Source organism: Solenopsis invicta, chromosome 8 (genome assembly GCF_016802725.1).
Source record: "Solenopsis invicta isolate M01_SB chromosome 8, UNIL_Sinv_3.0, whole genome shotgun sequence".
In the NCBI taxonomy this organism is placed as follows: domain Eukaryota; kingdom Metazoa; phylum Arthropoda; class Insecta; order Hymenoptera; family Formicidae; genus Solenopsis; species Solenopsis invicta.
The window spans coordinates 10,006,445-10,026,349 of NC_052671.1; the positions used below are offsets into that span (position 1 = coordinate 10,006,445).

General features: G+C 33.6%; 2 protein-coding genes across 6 annotated transcripts in view; one reads left to right on the forward strand and one right to left on the reverse strand.

Annotated features, from left to right (window-relative positions):
- LOC105200895 overlaps positions 1–19,905 on the forward strand; it is a 119,011-nt gene that overhangs the window by 67,278 nt on the left and 31,828 nt on the right. The window lies entirely within an intron of this gene.
- LOC105200894 (solute carrier family 22 member 21) overlaps positions 14,604–19,905 on the reverse strand; it is a 28,474-nt gene continuing 23,172 nt past the window's right edge. For 2 of the 3 annotated variants that reach the window (XM_026130280.2, XM_026130279.2), the window contains exon 11: positions 19,012–19,230. In XM_026130280.2, coding sequence (XP_025986065.1) covers positions 19,027–19,230 — 204 coding nt within the window. In that variant the 3' untranslated portion in view covers positions 19,012–19,026. Of the gene's footprint in view, positions 19,231–19,905 lie in introns of all 3 variants that reach the window. The other variant, XM_026130278.2, reaches the window with a different exon arrangement.

A 19,905-nucleotide genomic window follows, 5' to 3' on the forward strand; every position in this document is an offset into this window, starting at 1 on the left:
TAAAACGGATGTATATATAGCGGAAGATTGTTGAAATTGCACAACTTTTCATATAAAAACTTTATAACTCATTATCAGAAATAATGAAAATTATTTTTAAGCTTAAGTTCTTTACAACGTAATAAAGTACAATATTATCCCTTTCTTATGTAATTTTTTTTTTTATATCTTTTTGTATCAGTATATGAGAAAAATGATGTTATTATATTAACAAAGAAACAGAATTTCTGGTTATTAGGACTTGAAATTTTTTAATCAGAATGTTTGATAAATTTTATTATAATTTGGTAATTTCTGCAAGATTTCTGGTTTATCCGATTTAAAATAAACTGGTTAAATCTACTAGATTCCTAAATAATATAAAAAAAAAATTTTTTAGTGTAGTTTTTTTAATTTTGCTAAGCTTGTGCAAGTTTAGAAATGGATCTCTTAAATCGCATCACAGATTGCCAAAATCGATTCTGTACTACACGAAATTTACATTAGCTTATACCATCCCATATAAAGCTTCATTCCGATAATATAGCAAAAATATTTTTTTACAGAAATGACTATTCATTTCCTTTTTACTTCAATTATATCTTTCTACACTTTGAGAACACAATTCATAGATTTTACTTTCCGTACTTTTTGGTCATTTTCTATCCGCTATGAAAAAATTTTTTAAGTAAAATTAATTTTTTATTAAAAAGTTATTATAGTAAAATTATTTAATCAAAAAATTATTATGGTAGCCAAAATTGCAATTTAAGTGATGTTGTAGTAGGATTTAGAAAATTAGAACATTTTGCAAAGCTCTGTTCATTTAATCTACAAACAAGAGCGGAAAGAAATCTTGAATCCTGAAAAGTATTGAATTTCTTCAAGTATTTACATATTTAAATTAAATATATACAGGATGTCCCACACTTCGCAATCAAAATTTTAATAACGTATTCTTTACTTAAAAATAAGACGAAAATCTTAATATAAAAATATTAAGGCTATAATATTTTTTAAATGAGAAGTATTTACGAACGGGCGCACCGCTTACCTATTCGCGTGGATGCCACGGTATATATATTAATTTTTATATATATTAAAACTATGAAAAATTATTCTATTATAAAAATAAAGGTTTTATTAGTAACAAAGATATTTTTTGATAATGATAAATGCTCTTTTTGATAATAAAATAATTTTAATCACGTAATCACAAGATCTTTAGAAAGTACATACATGGTGTGATTATTCGCACAAAAATAGCGGTTTGATTCTTAATATTCCTCAATAGTTTAATGATTATTTTATATAAGAGAGTTTCTAAAATTTGTAGAATTTTTAATTTTGTTAAAGAAAAATAAGTTGCTTATATGAAGAAAGCAATTATCAATATTTTGATAAACAAAAAAATCAATACTTTTACATTTATTTTTTTTTTCGCGTTTTTATCAACACATTTTATTAAGTATTGCCGAGTTGTATGGCATACAGGTATCTCTTCTCTGAAGTTGACTACATTGTGAATCATTGACATCTCGTGAATTTTGACAATTCATTATAATTATTTTTAATATTCTGTAATATTTTTAAATGATTGTGACATACGTACAGTGCATATGCTAATTTATATTTAAATATGATTCAATCTATAAAGCATTTCAATATTATCGTAATTACTTTAATGTAATAGCAAGTTTACAAAAATGCAAGAGCACTTACTGTATCGTCACTGAACGCGCGATCTTTAGACTACCTGATTTGCCTACTGTAAATCCTTTTCATTTAAAAAGTATTATAGCCTCGACATTTTCGTATTAGAATTTTCGTCTTATTTTCAAGTAAGGAATACGTTATTAAAATTTTGATTACGGATTGTGAGATACCTTGCATACAGAGTCAAATTAAATACATAAATGCTTAAGTTGAAGTATTTTATATATTTAAGACAAATTGGACTGAAAAAATTTAATTGAGTTGAAAAATTTACTCAAGTTACTAACTTTATTTCTCAGTGTACAAATTATCAAATCCTAAGCCGTTTTACCTTTTTTGTAATTCAGCTACAAAAGTTGTGTTAAAAAATCACCGCAATACCACGATTTTTTTACGAGAGTAAATAGCAGAATTCCTGTAGAAACTGCCCAAGTATAGTTGAATTTTTAGATAAGGTGATACGATTTAGAAACCGCTTCTATTTCAGCAAACTTCCTCTACACGCGCACACACGATCGTTATATCATACACCGAAGCGGGGAGTAACGAGCCGCGACTTCCTACGTTACACACTTATTCGAGAAAGCAACGTGTTCTTCGACAGTTATTAGTCACATCGTGTCAATGGCGCAATTTCTATCGTTATCAAAGCACTTATGTGCTACCAAGGTAAATGCATCCATTACGTCGAGGTCGTCATTGGGTCATGTAGAGAGAAGCGTCTCCGTTACGCTCGCGTGCAACGCGAAGAGCGCGCCTTTCGTAAGCACTATTTTCTAAAATTTTCGAAAGGTGATCTCGTGCAGCCGTATTATGTGAGCGATTCACGAAAAAGTAGATCTGTCGAAAAAGCACTCACACGTAAGTACACCAGTTATCGGGATCTTCGCGGGCAGGTCGCGATGGCAAACAAAACGCACATCTCGCGCGAGCGTCAGAATAATTTTCAACGTCACCGTATTAATTAGGCAGCAAGTATGCCCGGGGATCCCCGGGTGTGCATTCACAAAAGTGGAATTGCAATTGAATTAGTAATATCGATATTACGTTGAATAATGCATGAGATGATATTCCCCGCTATAACGGTGGCGTGCGCGATCGCTACCGTTGTACATCGCTATATACGGCTTTAGCGGAGTGCCAGTCGACGTCGGTTTTAAATAAAACACGTCCCTTTTTATGTTCCCCGTCCCTCCCGCGTGCTCCATGCGTGTCCCGAGCATCCACCGACCGGCGTCGTTGCGTGCACCCTCCGGCTCTCTCTCTCTTTCTCCCCCTCTCTCTGTCTGTCTATCTTTCTGTGGCTTCTATAATCAAATTCGAGTCGACGTATCGCCGCGAATACGAGGGCGAACGCGTTCGCGCGAGCCTCCACGCATCGCCCTGGATTACTTTCGGGGATTTATGTCCTTCGTCTAATGTGGGCGGTCGGTAGTGACGATAAATGTGCTCTAGAGCGTCCGTACGCAACCCGCTGCACCACCGCAGAACGTATCCAGACTTTGTAAACAGGCTTACGCACCCGAGCTTTTTATTGCGTTCGTTCGTTCGTTCGTTCGTTCGTTCGTTCGTTCGTTCGTTCATTCGAACGCCCCTTGAACGCGGCTAACCACTAAGCTTGATAAACGACACCCCGTGACTACCGCGTTATTGGGTTTCGCGTCCCGCGAGAAGGGTAGTTTTCTTAATATTAACATAGTTTCTGCGGCATCTCGATTATCATTTCACAATTAAAACAAATTATTATGCTAATAAAAAAGATTCTATTGTATTATAATACAAAGGATAACGTTATGCTATCTTGGCATTTTGGCATTTATTATTTCTTATAATTCTTATAATTTTTGTAAATAATTTTTTTTATATTTAAGATATCTTTTTTTTAAATGATTTTAAAGAAGAGTCCAAATAAGGCTCTTTCGTTATAATAATTGGGTTTTGTATCGGTCAATGTTTTATTATTGTTTCATGATTATACTTTTACAGAAAAATATGCGATATTATATGAAAATATTAATCATCACATTATAATAGCAAATATTGTTTCTCTACTTAATAAATTTAATAGAGTAACCGTGTGAAAAAAGAATTTCCCCACTTGAACTATATTTTTTAGCAGAAATTGACATTCGCAGAAACGTCGTGATCGTTTTATTAGCGCAAATGTTTTTCTTTCTTTTAATTTACTTTTACTCCTGCAAAGTTCTGAAGTATATTGTATGTTTTAATAACTTAACTAAAGATCCCGTGCTCGTTCACTAAATATATAATATATTTGTGTAAAGTGGGAAGTGGAAGAAAGAAGAAAAACAAGCAAGCCTTTTCTGAATTAGAAAAAATTAAATTTAAATGAGATTCTAGATGTATGTATGTATTTCTCTAAAATAAGAACTTGATAAATAGAAAGCAAATGCACCTGTTAACATGAATAACGGGTAATCATGTTATTAACAGAATCATCCAATTATACTGTCATACTGTGATTTGGACATAATCGGAGATCCGGTTATATCATCAATGTTATTGTTGCATATTAAAGCTCTTTATAAGAATATCAAACATCTTTGTGTTTGAAGTAATTATCTATTTTGAAATGCAGCCTGTTTCTCTCGAATGTCGAGCTTAAGGTTGATTTATTTAAAAGAAAATATATTAAATACATAAATTTTATGTATATAATATATATTTACAAAAGCAAAAAAATTAGCGGATATTTTACAAACGATTTGTAGAATTTATAAAACCTAATTTTACAATTAATTAAGTTATTTTGATCAATGTTGAATTTTTAACTTTCAAATTACATATTCGTAGTTATAGAGGAAAAAATGACGTGATCCTATTATGATCACTCGTAATATCTCCGTTATTGGGCGACAAATTTTAGTGATTATTTACGAATTTGTTTATTAGTTTGCTATTGCAATGTAATAATTAATACATAACAGCCAATATTTGTTAGAAGATATTTTTTAAGTCTTATTTGATTTTGTGTTAAGACATTTTATTATTTTTTTGAAGTTTTTATATCGAAGTAGTTATTTATTAAGTTGTAGTTTTTTTTTATTAATCTAAACAGTTTACATTATGCATTATAGATTTTAGTACTGTACACATTATCACTTTTCTTTCTCTCCATTATGCAGTGTTGTCACATTTTTATAAATAACATTTCAAATGACAAACACTGAATCTAGAATCAATTTAACAACATATCGACGAATGCAAAGATTTAATTTCAAATATTGATTATTAACAAAATTATTGTACAAAATGTAAATAGAGGTCATGATATCACTTGCTCCTCTAACTGAAAATTCATCGACGTGATTTGACAAAAAATATAAATTCCATTTTTAGGTACAAAGACTCAATAAGTCAATCATCAGTAAGTTTGATTAATCAGACTTTACATCTGATTAGAGAGAATGAAATATATCTCACATTAAAATGAGTACTTTTTGAATCATAATTTCCGTGAAATTTCTATCCCGCCGCAAATTTAATTGTTAACTGGATCGAGCTGGATTCGAGAGGGACGGCAAATCGTATCTGTGTCCGCGTCACGAAATCACGAAATTCATTTTCGTCACGATTACAATACTTTGTTACTCATTTATAAACGAAGTAATGCTAAGCCGGTGGAAGTAATGCGTATCGCATAATGAAAAATTACAATGCCCTTTTTCCGCCATGGCAACAGAGTTGCGTAATTAAGCGTCCCCGGCGTTGCCTTATCCAATTTATCGATCCGCTGATGCGGTAAAGCACCGTACCGATGTCTGCGCTAATTGCAGCGGAACAAGCTACTAAATTATTTAGCTTACACGTGCTGCAACGGAGAACAGCTTGTGCGTCTAATAGCGTCCGAGAGAGCGTACCGGCGCGGCGCGGCGCCGCGCGAAGCGAAAATAGATAGTGATTGCACGCGAAAAGTCAAATGTAATCGCGCGACCTTGTCGACCGCGACTGCGCGTGATGAACTTATGTGATTTACTGGATCTGCTTGCACAGCAAACACGAAAAAACAATCTCAAGGAAGTCTAATCATTTGCATAATAAGGCGAATGTTTTTCTTCAATACTTTTGTAAACATTCGTATGTATTTCGCGGCGCTAAAAGTAGATATTGAATCACGTCAGAAGATCATTAGGAACTTTGAATATATTCCATTAGTTGAAAAAGTTGGGAACAGAATCTCCGTAATGCAATATCGGTAATAACTGAAGTAACAGGCAGTACGTAATTAAATAAAGTGATCACTATCTTATTATACAGATATTTACAAGTGAATTATAGAAAATTAGCGCAATCCTTTTACTTAGTAATTATAAGTTAATATTCGTCGACATGCATGATAGATACATTGCATTATAAATGTAGTAATTATATCTTTTGTTTCATTGTCGTTAGTACACAGTTGAAAAATTTGTGTTAAATTTAATATATACGTCACATGTCCCGAACGGTCTATTAAAATTTAACACAAAAATATAAATATGTTAGAAAGTCGATAACATATAATATGTAAAAAATCAACACAAAGATGTAATATATATATGTACATATTTATAATAACATATATTAATATATAAATTTATAAATATATAAATAATACATTTATATGTTGACATGTACATTTTTTTATTTATCTTTTTTTTCTTAGACCTCATGTTTTAAAACGACGTTATTTTTATGTTATTTGTTTATTCGCTCAGCGTTATTTTAACGCTAAGAAGCATTGAATATTAATTTAACATAAATGTTTAAATAACATAATAACATTGTATTAAATTAACGCTTACATAAACACATAACGCTGAAAAGTCAATACAAAAACCGGATTTAACATAAATACAAAATGTTTTCAACTGTGTAACGTTACAGTCACTGAATTATGTTAGAAACTTTGAATACAGATCCACTAGTACAAAAAGTTTGGAGTTAAATCTCTCACAATACAATATCAATGATGAATGAAATAATAGGTGCAATACGTTCAATAAAGCAATCATAATACTTCATTATATAGTTTCTTTTATCCTTTTTTGCCTCTCTCTTCACCTGCATTTCGAGCCGCGAACTTTTAGGCAGAACCAGCCGGAAGGCAAATAATCAATTAACGGGGAGAAGAAGGTTTTCATACGCTAACAACAAAAAATCACTTATTTATGTTAATGTATTATTAAACGTGTTTGTTATATTTCTATTCATACGTCAATTATCGAGCTTATTTTATGCAGTTACGCCGAACGCAGCGCGTTGCTTACGTCAAGATCAACTGCGCTCTTATTTGTGCTTATATAATTTTTCACGTTGCTCGGATTTACATATAGATTTTCGTAAAGATGAGATTTTCCCTTTTTATATATCGGGCAAAGTATGAAATATAACGAGATTGAGTTTCAAACCCTGGCCGAAGTAATATTTTTCGCAACAGATGTTTCCCCTTTTCCGGATTGGGGGAAAGAATCTTAAAAGAGATTGCGTTAGCATCAGTAATTTAAAATTGACTTGTCAATTTAATTCTGTGATATTACTTATTCTGATTCAATCTGAGAGTTGTGCTTGAAATCAAAAGTAACGGCACACAGTTAAAAAAAAAAAATCAAAAATTGTATGCAAAAAATCATACTGAAAAAAGAGTTTGGTAACAGCTATCAAATGTTGAACGAAGTAATGCCAATTAAATATTTGGATAATAAAACCAAAAATAATTTTATTTTTTTAATGTTTTGTAAATACTACTTTTGTTAATACTTGTTAAATATTCAGAAAGGTAAAATTATTTTTTATTGTATTAATTAAATATTTAATTGGCATTACTTCACTCGACATTTGGTAGTTATTATCAAACTTTTTCACCCTGAAAGTAACGGACAGAACGATTTTGTTGAAAAAACAGATATGAAAATAATTATGTTGGATCATTAAAGTAATTACCACATTTTGTAATGGTTACCAAATCCTTTTTTCAGTGGCAATGTAATTATTTTAATGAACCAACGTAATTATTTTCACATCTGTATTTTCGATAAAATCGTTCTTTCAGCGCAATGCGCAAAGAAGATCCTGCTGTGACCGTATACAGACCTCGTCTTTAATTATATTACGTAGGAAAGCGCGATCTAAATTCAATTTGTTACCTAAAAGTATACATAAATCGATAGATTCGTTTCTTGTCACCACCATGCTTATTAGCGGTCCAAAGATTCGCTTCATTCTCCCGTTTGTAAAAGTAATCGAACCCGTAACCCTCGCTGACAAACTTGACTTGAAGGAACCACTTACGTGCCCCGAGCAACGATGGGCAACGATTGGAGAAGACGCGGAAAACGCGGGGGAGACATCCGCGTTTTCCGCGGTGCCCGCTCGAGACTCGAAATTAGCTTCTTTCAGCTCGGCTTCCCTCCCAGACAAATGGCGGTACCGAGGAGGTCGGACAGGCGTCCTAATACCGCATCGCTCTCTCTTTCTCTTTCTCTCTCTTTCACCCTTTCTCTCCGTAGGGAGAAAGAGATACGACGAGATTTGTCTAATGGAAACCGAGGACGCCTTAAATCCCCGCTTTGACTAATTTATTTGTTGGCCCGTTCGGCGAATCGGCGAACCGGCGGCGGCGGGCGGTCAAGATGCCGCCGCGCCATCGCTTACTCGGAAAACCGTAATTTCAGAGAGAGAAAGACAGAGACGATTCCGCGGAGCCACCCCCGTCGGGACCGTTTACCCCGGAGGTCACGGAAAAATCGATGATCCATTACCGCGGTTACGATTGGTCCCCCGCGGCCGGTACGCCAATCATTTCGCCCGGCACCGTCATATCCATTCCACATCCATTCTGACAGTAGCTGATTTACTCGGGCGTACCCTAGAGAGCAGAAGAGCGCGGAGCGAGAGAGAGAGAGAGAGAGAGAGAGAGAGAGAGTGAGAGAGCGCCGCTGCCGTGCTCCCTTAGTGCGCGCGCTCAAGCGGAATTCTTCCTCTCTGTGCGCGGATTGCAACTGCGCGATATAATCACGCAACCGGCCGACCGGCAGCCGACCAGATTCCGCCGGGAGATCATGTCGCGGCAACGTGATCGAACGCCGCGGATGATAAACCGTCGCAACGCGGCGGCATAATTATCGCCGGTCACATGCAAAATTTTCGATCGTTACGTCAATAACGAAGGATCGTGGAATGCCGCGTGCGACCTGTCGCGATGCTTCCCTTTTTATCGTTCGCTTCGCGACGCTTTCGATTTCCTTGAAATCTTCAGCCTGGAAAAGTCTCACCGGGATCACTCTCTCTCTCTTTCTCTCTCTTTTTCTCTCTTTCTCGTTTCTCTCTTTCTTCAATATCCCTTCCCTCCGATCGACCTCGCATTTTTATTCGAGAAGCCAATTAGCTTCTTTGACGTTACATATCGTTTTTATTTACGTGCTTTATTTTTACGCTACGGATATTTTTTTTTATTTACGACTTTGAGCCTCGCGAGATTCATTCGAGCGTGTTAAGCAGCATTATGTAACAGCAAATGCAAAGAAGTTATTGATATATTAGCCTTTTAATAGTTTCCAGGTTCGGTTACGTGATAGGAAAAGAGATTGATCGCGCTGCTTGCACCATTTCATTCGGGGAACGATAATCAATATGCATACAACGACAGGATTACCGTCGATTTTGAATAAAAATGCATCGATAGCTTTGTATGGTACGTGTGCAGTGACAGCTTCGATTTCAACCCGACAGTTCTAATCCACTCCGCAAGCCCCGGCGATTCGGTCGATATGTAGGTAGGTAGATGCATTCGCTCGATCGGAATTCTTTTACGGCCCAGTTTGCATTTCACAATCTATCCCGAGTGAGGCATCGGCTACGAAGGCATTTTTATCAAAGTGTCCTTCTCGGACAGTCCGCGCGCTGTCATCTATATGCATTATTCGCCGAAAGAAAAACTACGGTATTGTTTTGTCTACGTGGCACTTTAATGCAACATGTCGTTCATGTTATCGAGTATCCCCTTTCGTTTTCATTTGCAGCTTGCTCAAACCTTTTCATGACATCTCACAACATTTTGAAATACGAGTAACGATTCGATCTCTCTGATCAGTAGTCTCTTACTTGCCACGGTAAATCAGATTGTTAAATTAACTTTTGCAAAAAAATGCATGCGACGTCAATTGTATTTATTTTTATAAAGTTTTTCTTTAAAGGAGAGAAGAAATTTTAATGCGTCCTTCCTCCCTTCCTCAAATGTATGACAGTGCCTACTGTGTGAAAAATATTATTAGCTGTTATAACATATTTTGACAATTCATATTATATTGTTCAATTTCCTAACTAAAAAGACAAATACATATATCGTTTTTTTTTAAATAATATACTTTTTTATAAATAATGTACTTAAATGAAAACAAGGCTCACTTGCACGTATATTGTTACGACCATTGTCATTTGTCGTGTGACTTGCAACAGAAGATAACAATTTTTGATGCTGCTAATTTTTGAGAAACTAAAATTGCCACTCAAATGGCCAAGAATTTTCAAAAGTTAAAAAAATTAATTACAAACAGAATTACAGATAATTGTGATGTTTAACGGAGTAGATTGTAAAGGATTTTGTTTTTGTAGTTAATAATCATTTTAAAAGTGATTTGGAAGATAAAAAAAAATTTAATTCCTTCATTATTTTCAATTTATTTTTGATTCGGACTTTATTAAAAACACAAACATTTATTAAAGTCTAATGTGAGAGTTAAAAAAATGTTTTTTATTTATTTATAAATCCGTGTGGAAGACAATTTTATTTTTGAGTAATAAATATTTTTTTTATTTGATTTATTTCAATATCTCTATAAATAGAGCTTATAAAGTAAAATGAGTTAGATGGGCCTTATTCGGCTTAGATATTTTATTTCAATCTTGGTAAATTGAATATTATTTTTATATTTTGTGTATTAAAAAAAAATTAAATTAACTATCTTAAATAAAATAATATTAATTATGTTTTACAAAATGTTAAATATACATCAAATGTCAGAGATTAAATGTTTATATGTATGTGTTAAATGTGTAGGAGAAATTTTCGCGGCGAACATTGTTCCATTAAAGTCTCGGTAACGTTAATGGAACAATATATCGCGCGGCAATTCCTTTTTGTTAATGCGATATAACTCTTACGTAATATCGGTTCAATCGTTCGCACTCGCAGTGCGTAGCATGTGTTTGACAGGTGACGGCGCAATTGTTTGTCGTTAAAGGTTCGGCGAAAAAAAATTCAGCGCCGTTTCCATTAAACGCGGCTACCCGCCGAACAAAAATTGCGCTTTTCCGCCAGCTGGTCGCCTGATATTAACAACGTAACAATGCGCACTCGTGAGATCTCTCTCGGAAAAAAAGTGGACCGCGGTAGACGCGACGCGAGCTACAAAATTGTTTCCATTTCGATTGCGCGTGTAACGTGCGCGCGTGTGCGCGCACAGATGCACGCATTTAGCCTTTGCTCTTTACAAATTATTCGCCGTAATTTGATCGCGAGAAAATTAAGGCAACAGCGAGAATCTAATCTAATCTGTTCTAATCTAAAATAGATTTCTCCTCTGTCTCTATCTCTCGAGAGAATCTGTTCTTGAGAGAAGGAAGACATGTTAGAAGAAGAGATTCTCAATTGTGTGCGGGGCTTTCAAAACAGGCATCGATTACACTTACACGATTTTCATTCATAAATTAAGAGCGGCGCGATTATCTTGGTCAAATGCAAATGCTTAAACGATGAAAATGCATGAAGATGCAAAGAGGACGGAAGTTTGCTAATAACGTCGTCAACCGACAGGAACTTTGCTCCTGTCGGTTTACGTAAAATATCGCTGACTGCGATAAGCGTCCAATTATCGATATTTTTTTTTTCTTTCTTTTTTTACTCTCGCATACCGTTGCGCGGTGTTATTTGATCGTGGCATCTCTATGGTGTATAACGGCACCTTTTTCGCGTTGCGAAATGGGAGGCATCGCGCACTTGGTGAAGCGCATACATATACGCGACGGATCGAAACCGGGTTGAACGTGGTGTAGTTAATCTAGGATAAAGGTTGTACATAAGTGCACATACATGATACGTGGCGCTAAAGATCCGTCCGACACACAGACGGTGCAGCCCTGGATTTATAGAGCACCGGGCTGAATCGAGGAGCCCAGCTCTGCGAGTTGGCGTAAACATGGCCGATTTCTCAAACCGGTGGAATGCAAAGCGAATCGATCAGATCCGGTGTAATCTCCGACGCGATGTAATTGCGACAAAGTAAAGAAACGTCGCTAATATTGTTGTTTAATAGTTAGTTTGGTCAGAACACGTGTATCTATAATATAAGAATTGCTATATATTACATAACTGCAGATAATTGTAATCAAGATTCATGCATATCGCGGAAATGCAAATTCGATGCGCATATAGAAAAATCACGATTGGAAACGTTACTTTATAGTGTTTGCGTTATAATTACCAGTTACTTAGAAAGTAACGATTCGTTATATTTTCGTTTCCTTTCTGCAATGCTAAAAAGTAAGATATTAGATATCAGTAATATTGAATGCAGTATGCATTAATGTTTTTACAACTCAAGGTTATTTCTGCGATTACGTCATCCGTGATCGTGAAACTATACTGCAAACAGATAGAGACTTTGCAATCAGAACCTGGTTACGTACAAAGAGAACAAGATGGGATATGGACAAGAAAGGGCTATACTGTCACTAGTTCTTTCTTATTCTCTTTCCCTTCTATCTTTTTCTTATCTATTTGTCCATATCCCATTGTCTCTTTTTTTCTTTCTCTCTCTTGAAAGTTGGTAAACCAATCAAAACTGTCTTATGGCCAGACTCCGATTGCAGAGTTTCTACTGACGGGAATAGTGACACGTCCTCTTCAAACGATCAGTATTACTGTCAATATCTCTGTTACAGCGCATTGATGTTCGAGATAGGGACTTTACATGATCAAATACATGATCAAATACATGATCAAATACATGATCAAATAATACTGATTAGTAATATTGAACTAATAATATTAACAGTACGTATTAATATTTTTTATAAAATCTACATAGAAAAAAAATTAATATCGAATGAGTAATTCATTATTTCATACATAAGCAAGAATATAAAATGTTGGAGGAATTTGTAATCTTAAACAGACATAATTTGCTAACTGAAAAAATTTTGTTTATTAAGTCTATTTAAGATTATCAAATTTTTTTAAGATTTTATATTCTTGCTGTATATGGACCAATTAATTATTGATTTGATACTATTTTTTTCTGTAATTTCTACAATTATATTATCCATAATTGTGGAAATACGATGCTAAAAATACTGATGCATCCTCTTTGCATAGTCAGTGTCAACATCCCTATCACTCAGCAATGCTCGAGCATCAAGAAATTTTGTCAATATCACTGTCAATATATTCTACATTAATCCATCAATATTAACTATACATGATCAATAATAACTATTTGTTTGTGCTAACAGTATTGTCGACCGTATAAAATCTCTATAATACGTCAATTAGTATTATTATGACAATACTTTAGCTCAATTTTATGTATACATTATCTATTATAGAAACATTACACGGTTAATACTCTCAAATATTGACAATATTATTATAATAATAGTAACAATAGGCTCTGAACGATTTAATTAAATTGAAATGAATAAATATGGAAGATTGTCTCTAAGAGCTGGCACAAGCTCTTGATATGCAAGTTTTATAATTTTATTTAATTGATTAAAAAGTTAAAATTAGTTGATTGATTAAAAAGCGGGTTTTTTTTAACGCTAGAACGCATTGCAATTTAAACCGCAAACTTTTCGACTAACAATTTTGACAATATTATTAATCGTGTGTGGTTATTGATGAATTGATGTTGTTTTTTATACAATCGTTACCACTGTCAATATCTCCATACAGCGATATTGATACTCGAAAATCAAAAAATTTAAATCACCGTCAATATTCTGCATTAATTCATCAATTATATTATCAATATTTGTTATATTGACAGTATTATTGATCGCGTGTAAAGTTCCTATAGAAATTTTGAACATCGATATTTTATATCGATCAATATTAATTACGCACAATCAATAATATTCTCAGTATTTGTTACTGATAGTATTATTGATTGTGTGAGGTCCTTATTACATTACATTATTTAATAATCATTATTAAATGTAAAAAATAATATTAAAATTTGTACAACTTTACATTAGCCTTAATATTGCAAAATTTTCTTTATATATTAAACTCCCTTAATAATAATTCTTCTAATTCTTTATATGTTTATCTTTATAAAAATGTAGATTGTTCACAAACTCAAATTTTATAAAAAAATTGTCATTGTTTTTAAATGTATTTGCGCACCTACCTGCAGAAAAGATGCACGAATCTGTTGAACAGGTATAAAGAGAGTTAAAGTAACGATAAGAATAGGCTGAATTCATTATTATTATAAAAATATAACGATGTTATCATTGCAGACAGAAGAAAATAATGGTCGTTACAAGTAACGCATTATTTACTAATTTTAGAAAAATCAGAACATTTAATGTCCATTTATCAAATAAATTGCGCAATAATTTTACTCAAACATCTTTGTATGTAATGTAGGAAAAAAGAAAGAGAACAGAAAAGACAGGTTTCTCTGCTTATTCAATTGTGCATACAGTTTAAAAAAATAAAAAAATAAAAAATTGCAAAAATCCGTTTTTTAATACAAAAATATCGAACTCACCGAATATAAAACAAATTACCTGATTACGACGATTTGAAACTGTGTCCTTGAAAAGTAAAATAATCATAAGAGCTGCATAAAAAAATGTAGGATCTAAAGATGATCTAGGCATGGGAATAAAATTGCTGCACGTTCATATAAAGAATAATCTATTTGCGTCTTTCACATTTATACATTTCACGTAATTCATTCTCTCTAACAACACATTCAAGTTTTATACAATAAGATACAATACATTATTTCTCACGCTCGCGGTAAACATCATGCATCAGTACAACGTTCTTAGAAAATCCGTTACATATATTAATATTTAATACTTCGCAATACCACAGTGTACCTAATGTCTCGAGAATGATTATTATTAACTCTCTTTTTTGTCGGTAAAAAAAAGAAACAAAAGTTCCAGTTATAAAGAAACTCCTGCTCTAATTTGTAATACTTATTTACACTCTCATTAGGTACGCCATTGTTTACGTATGTGCGTATAAGAGATCGTAGTAAAACTAAAAAACGAATGAACGTAAGACACGCGTAACATGCGCGCATGCATACCTCGTCGGAATAATTAAAACTAAATTGCCGGCGAATCAACAACGAATGTACATGATTGACGTCACGCCTGTGAATTACATGATAAAAATACCAAGAGCTCAGGGTAAAAATAAAGCTCGTGTCATATACTGAATGGTCAAACTATGCTATATAGTGTACACGGTAGATATTCGGTGTTTCGCGAATGTTTTGCGCTGACAGGTGCTCGCGATGACGGCACACGTGCGAGCAAATCGTTCGCGCATCGCCATGCGAAGCAAATCCCGGTGTAGAACGGTGACATTTGCATTTCTCTTCAAACATCCTTATCGTATTAAACCTACGTAGATTTCCTCAAGTAAGATTTAGGACATTGGCAGTCATTAACATTCTGTACATACGGTTCGACACGAGGGTGACCCAGAGCATTTATTTTCTTTAAAATACTGCAAACACTTGAACCCGAACACCTGATCAAATAGTCTCTATCCTCTCTCTAAGTAGCGATCGTGATGCAGAGAGTTGTGCGTTTGCTCTCCGACTCAGGTTCAAATCCGATTGATCAGAAACACTTGATTTTATTTGATCGATATCTCTCGGAAAGCAAACTATCGAGACTATCTTGTCACGAGAATCCCCTCTAAATTAGACCGTTCGGAAACGTGTTTAAACTGTAGGTTCCATATATCTGTGTAAATTGTAAAAAAAAGCGTACAGGAATATACGAAGGTGCTATGTTCCACGCTCTAACAAGAGCTGAGGATTGAACAGATCTCCTTCGTAAAAAAAAAGGTTTAACATGTAAGGAACAGGCCGGGTACATTACCAATCTCAATTCACGCATGTTTTTTATCCAAGGTGTTTCGAAAAACAGCTTTGAGTCTTAGTAGCATAAATAACCCTATGTGTATAGAGTGTTTTATATTTGTACATTTTTACTTTGCATTTTAATATTCTAATATTAAAATCATAAATAAGCGTGTACAAAAATGCTAATATTGTTTATACATGTCGGCCTTTCAAAATGTTCTCTTAAGGCAGTGGTTCTTAATCTTATTAGTGACCCGCATCCTTTTCAATCGGAAACTACATTCTCGCCCCTTCTTGAAAAATGAGTTTTTTTAGGACATAAAAATAAATTTATTGCAAGACAAATTATTTATTGAAAAAATACAAAAATATACATATATGCACATTATGTAAAAAAACATTTACATGTAAACATAAAACTATTTGAAATTCAAAATTAGTGGCTACAATTATGAGTGAAATGCAACTTGTGTCAACGCAACTCTAACAAACAATAATTTATTAATTTTTTACAAACGGTTAGACGGTTGTTACTATTAAGAATAATCTAAAAACGCGAAGGGATGATCACTTAAATGTAATCGTGGGACAGTGTTTCCGAAATCATGAAATTTTTACGGAATCCTCATATAATCATTTTGTAATTAAATGTAATCATAAAGTCAGATGAAATTATTAGAAATTATAATAAAATCACCAGAAATCATATGTAAATCAGAAGAAATCATTTTGGATTTGTGTTATTCGAAATCATGTGTAATCATCATGAAATTTATAATGAAATCATGTATTATAAAATTTGATGAAATCAGTACAAGCTTTTGGCTTTTGTAATCAAGTTTTCATGTTATCTTTAAAAAAAAGGTTATCAAAAATTTTTTATGACCTTTTTATTAGAAAAATCTTTTATCATTCATAATGAATCCCAATAAAGTTTTGAATATATCTATTTTCTGAATGGTTAACTCTCAAATTAATTTAATTTGAAAGAAATTAGCAAATAATGGTGTTTCTAATCCATTAAAATCATTTTTAATCACAAGAAATCTGATAATTACATATGCAATCACAAAAAATTATTATGTATAATTAGATGAAATCATTTGCACAATCAGATGAAATCATATAAAATAAAATTAAATCATGTAAACTGTGGGACAACATTTTAGCTAGTGATTACTCCCTCGTAGAAACGTCTCTCGCACCCCCAGAAATGCTTTCCCACACCCCCGATTAAGAACCACTGTCTTAAGGTGATGCTGGATCGGTCTCTATACGTGCTAATTTTTGGATACTCATATCTCTTAATTGGTTTAACAGATCTCAAAATCCTTCTACACAATTAAAGTAGTGACAAAAACATACTTTGCTAACTATAATTTGGTACGAAAAACGAAAATAAATTAAAAAATTATAGTTTAATTATCGGCTTCTGCAGCCGACTCGTGACAACATGTGCCCCATATATAAGTTTTAGACATTGTATGTATGAAATAAGTAGTTAGCGAGGTATCAATTACTTGACTAAATTTTTCAACTTGATTGAATTTCTTCAGTTCAAACATTTACGTATTTAAATATACAGCCATTGACAAAATTATTAGGCACCCTATTTATTTAACAATTTTTTCAATTTATAAAGAAATACATAACACTATCTTTATAAATATCATTTATTTCTTAAATAACCACATAAACTAATGTTTGCTTGGTCCACCATTGTTTTTTATAACTTATTTTTTTAGCTTACGCAATTTAGTTATAAAAAGTTTAGTAGAAGCAAGGGTGCCTAATAATTTTGTCAATGGCTGTATATACGTAATTAAATACCTAATATTAAATTGATTTCTAATTTCATTCTGTGATATTATTTTTCTGATTCAATTTCAAAGGGCTGTGTTTGAAAAACCTAAAGTAAAGATACATTGTTCAAAGAAATTAGAAAATATATTTAAAATCATACAAAGAAACATTATCTTTACACTAAAATCTTGCTGTGGCTATATATTAGCGTTTTCTCGATTTTAATTACAATATATACAATACAAATCGCGGTGTTATTCTAATATTAATTAATGAAAAAAATTAAATTATGAAAATTATTTTACAACAAACATTTATTGACCAGTGCCTGATTCATGCATTATTCCCTAAAAAAAAAATTAATAAAAAAAAGAAAAACTTAAAGTATTACAATTAGTAGAAGTGTTAAAAGAATTTGAAACTTATTTCTAACAATGAAATATGCTCTTTATACATATTTCTTTAGCCCAACTGTGTACGAGCACTTAAATAGTGCATTGCAAATGATGAAAACCTGATTGTGGTCAACAATGTTAGAAAATCGCTTCAATGGATTACGTATACATAAATATACAGAAAAATTGTGCTCGCGATAAAAAAGAAGTATTAAGAAAGTTCGCCGAAAAACTGGCTTTAATATAAGTCTGATAATATAAGTTTGATAATTTTTGCGCTTCCCCCCCTCCCCACTCGATTAAAATCCTTATGTCTATGACATTATTCAGAGCCCTAATTCTTATTTGAGGAATTCTAATTTTACGTACTACGATTTCCGCGAAGTAAATTTAATGGATTGAAATTCTGTTTCGCTTTTTAAAAATGCGCCGCGCGAGTATCGTGACTCGCGAAGCGAAAGGTAACGCGTGAAGAAAATATACAAATATCGTACAAATGCGACGGACCAGCGGAGATCCGATATATTTTCATTTAACGCCTCACGAATTGCACGCGCATGCACGTCGGGGAGATTTCGGAAGATTTCGAGATACCGTGGGAATACTGGGACTTTGCCGGAAGATATTATAATCCTTTTCTTCCACGCGCGCACGCGGATAAACGCGGGAGAGTAAGACAAATGACGACGGGCGCGGTGGTGACGGCAGTGGCGGCGGCGGAGGAGGGTAAACAGTTACGGGGAGGAATATGCCGTGCTTATTCAAATCGCCGACAGATAAAATCTGCGAGCGTGCGTCGCGCTCGTTGTTGCGGCGAAATCGCCCCTCGGCAGGGTGCTTCCTCTCCGCTGCGTCAATCGTGCACCCCGCGTATTTTAGACATCATGAAGACCACCCCCCTTAACTCTGTCTGGCGTCACCGGGCGCATCTCGGGATCACCGCTGCCAATAAACTTTTAAAAGCTATCGCCGTTTCTCTTGGCACGGAGAGAGGGAAGAGAAGGACTTAGTGTGGCTTAACGTTCTGCGCTGCTCTGGCACAGCGACGTTTTAAAATCCAGAATTTCGCGAGGCCCGTTCGACTTACCGATCTTCTCCGCCTCCCACACGGTGTCAGGAAGTTTCGTCCCTAAAGTTTCCGGAAATATCAGAGACAGGAGGCCCGCGATCACGCCCATGGATCCGAACAGGATGAGCGGCAACGAAGGCATTATTTGTGCCTGTAAACGTAAATGAAGGCACATAATTAGCAGAACGTTTGAAATGTATATTTAATTTGTACAACGATCTTGCCGATAAATTTGAAGATTAGAATTTAATCAAAAAGAAATAAATTAAAATTATTTGCAGTGTTGGAAAACGTTACCGTTATTTTTTTTTACAATAATAATCTTCAACGATAATTATTTTTTTGTCTTTAATAATAACGGTAACATCGATATGTTTTTACAGTAACGGATTGAGGCGTTATTTTTAGCATTTCTTTAATTACCTATTATCTTTATTCAATAAATACGTGCATCTAATGCTCCAAGTAATTGCCAGATCAAAGGTTACGCACAATAAATGCAATTATAAGTTTCATTTATTTTTCATATTCCATAATATATTTTAAATATTAAAAAATATTTTGTTTTATATTTTAGGCTGTAATCCGATATTCATTGCCAGTACTCTCTCTCTCTCTCTCTCTCTCTCTCTCTCTCTCTCTCTCTCTAAAAATCTACATATGTAACGTGAAGTGTAGATTTTTAATATTGGCAATGAATACCGAAACACATTCTCAATAACGATATCAATTTAAAAATAATGAAAATTTTTTATTAAATTTGTGTTTGTAAAATATAATATAAATTTCTATAACAATAAGTATACTAAAAAATAAATATATTAAT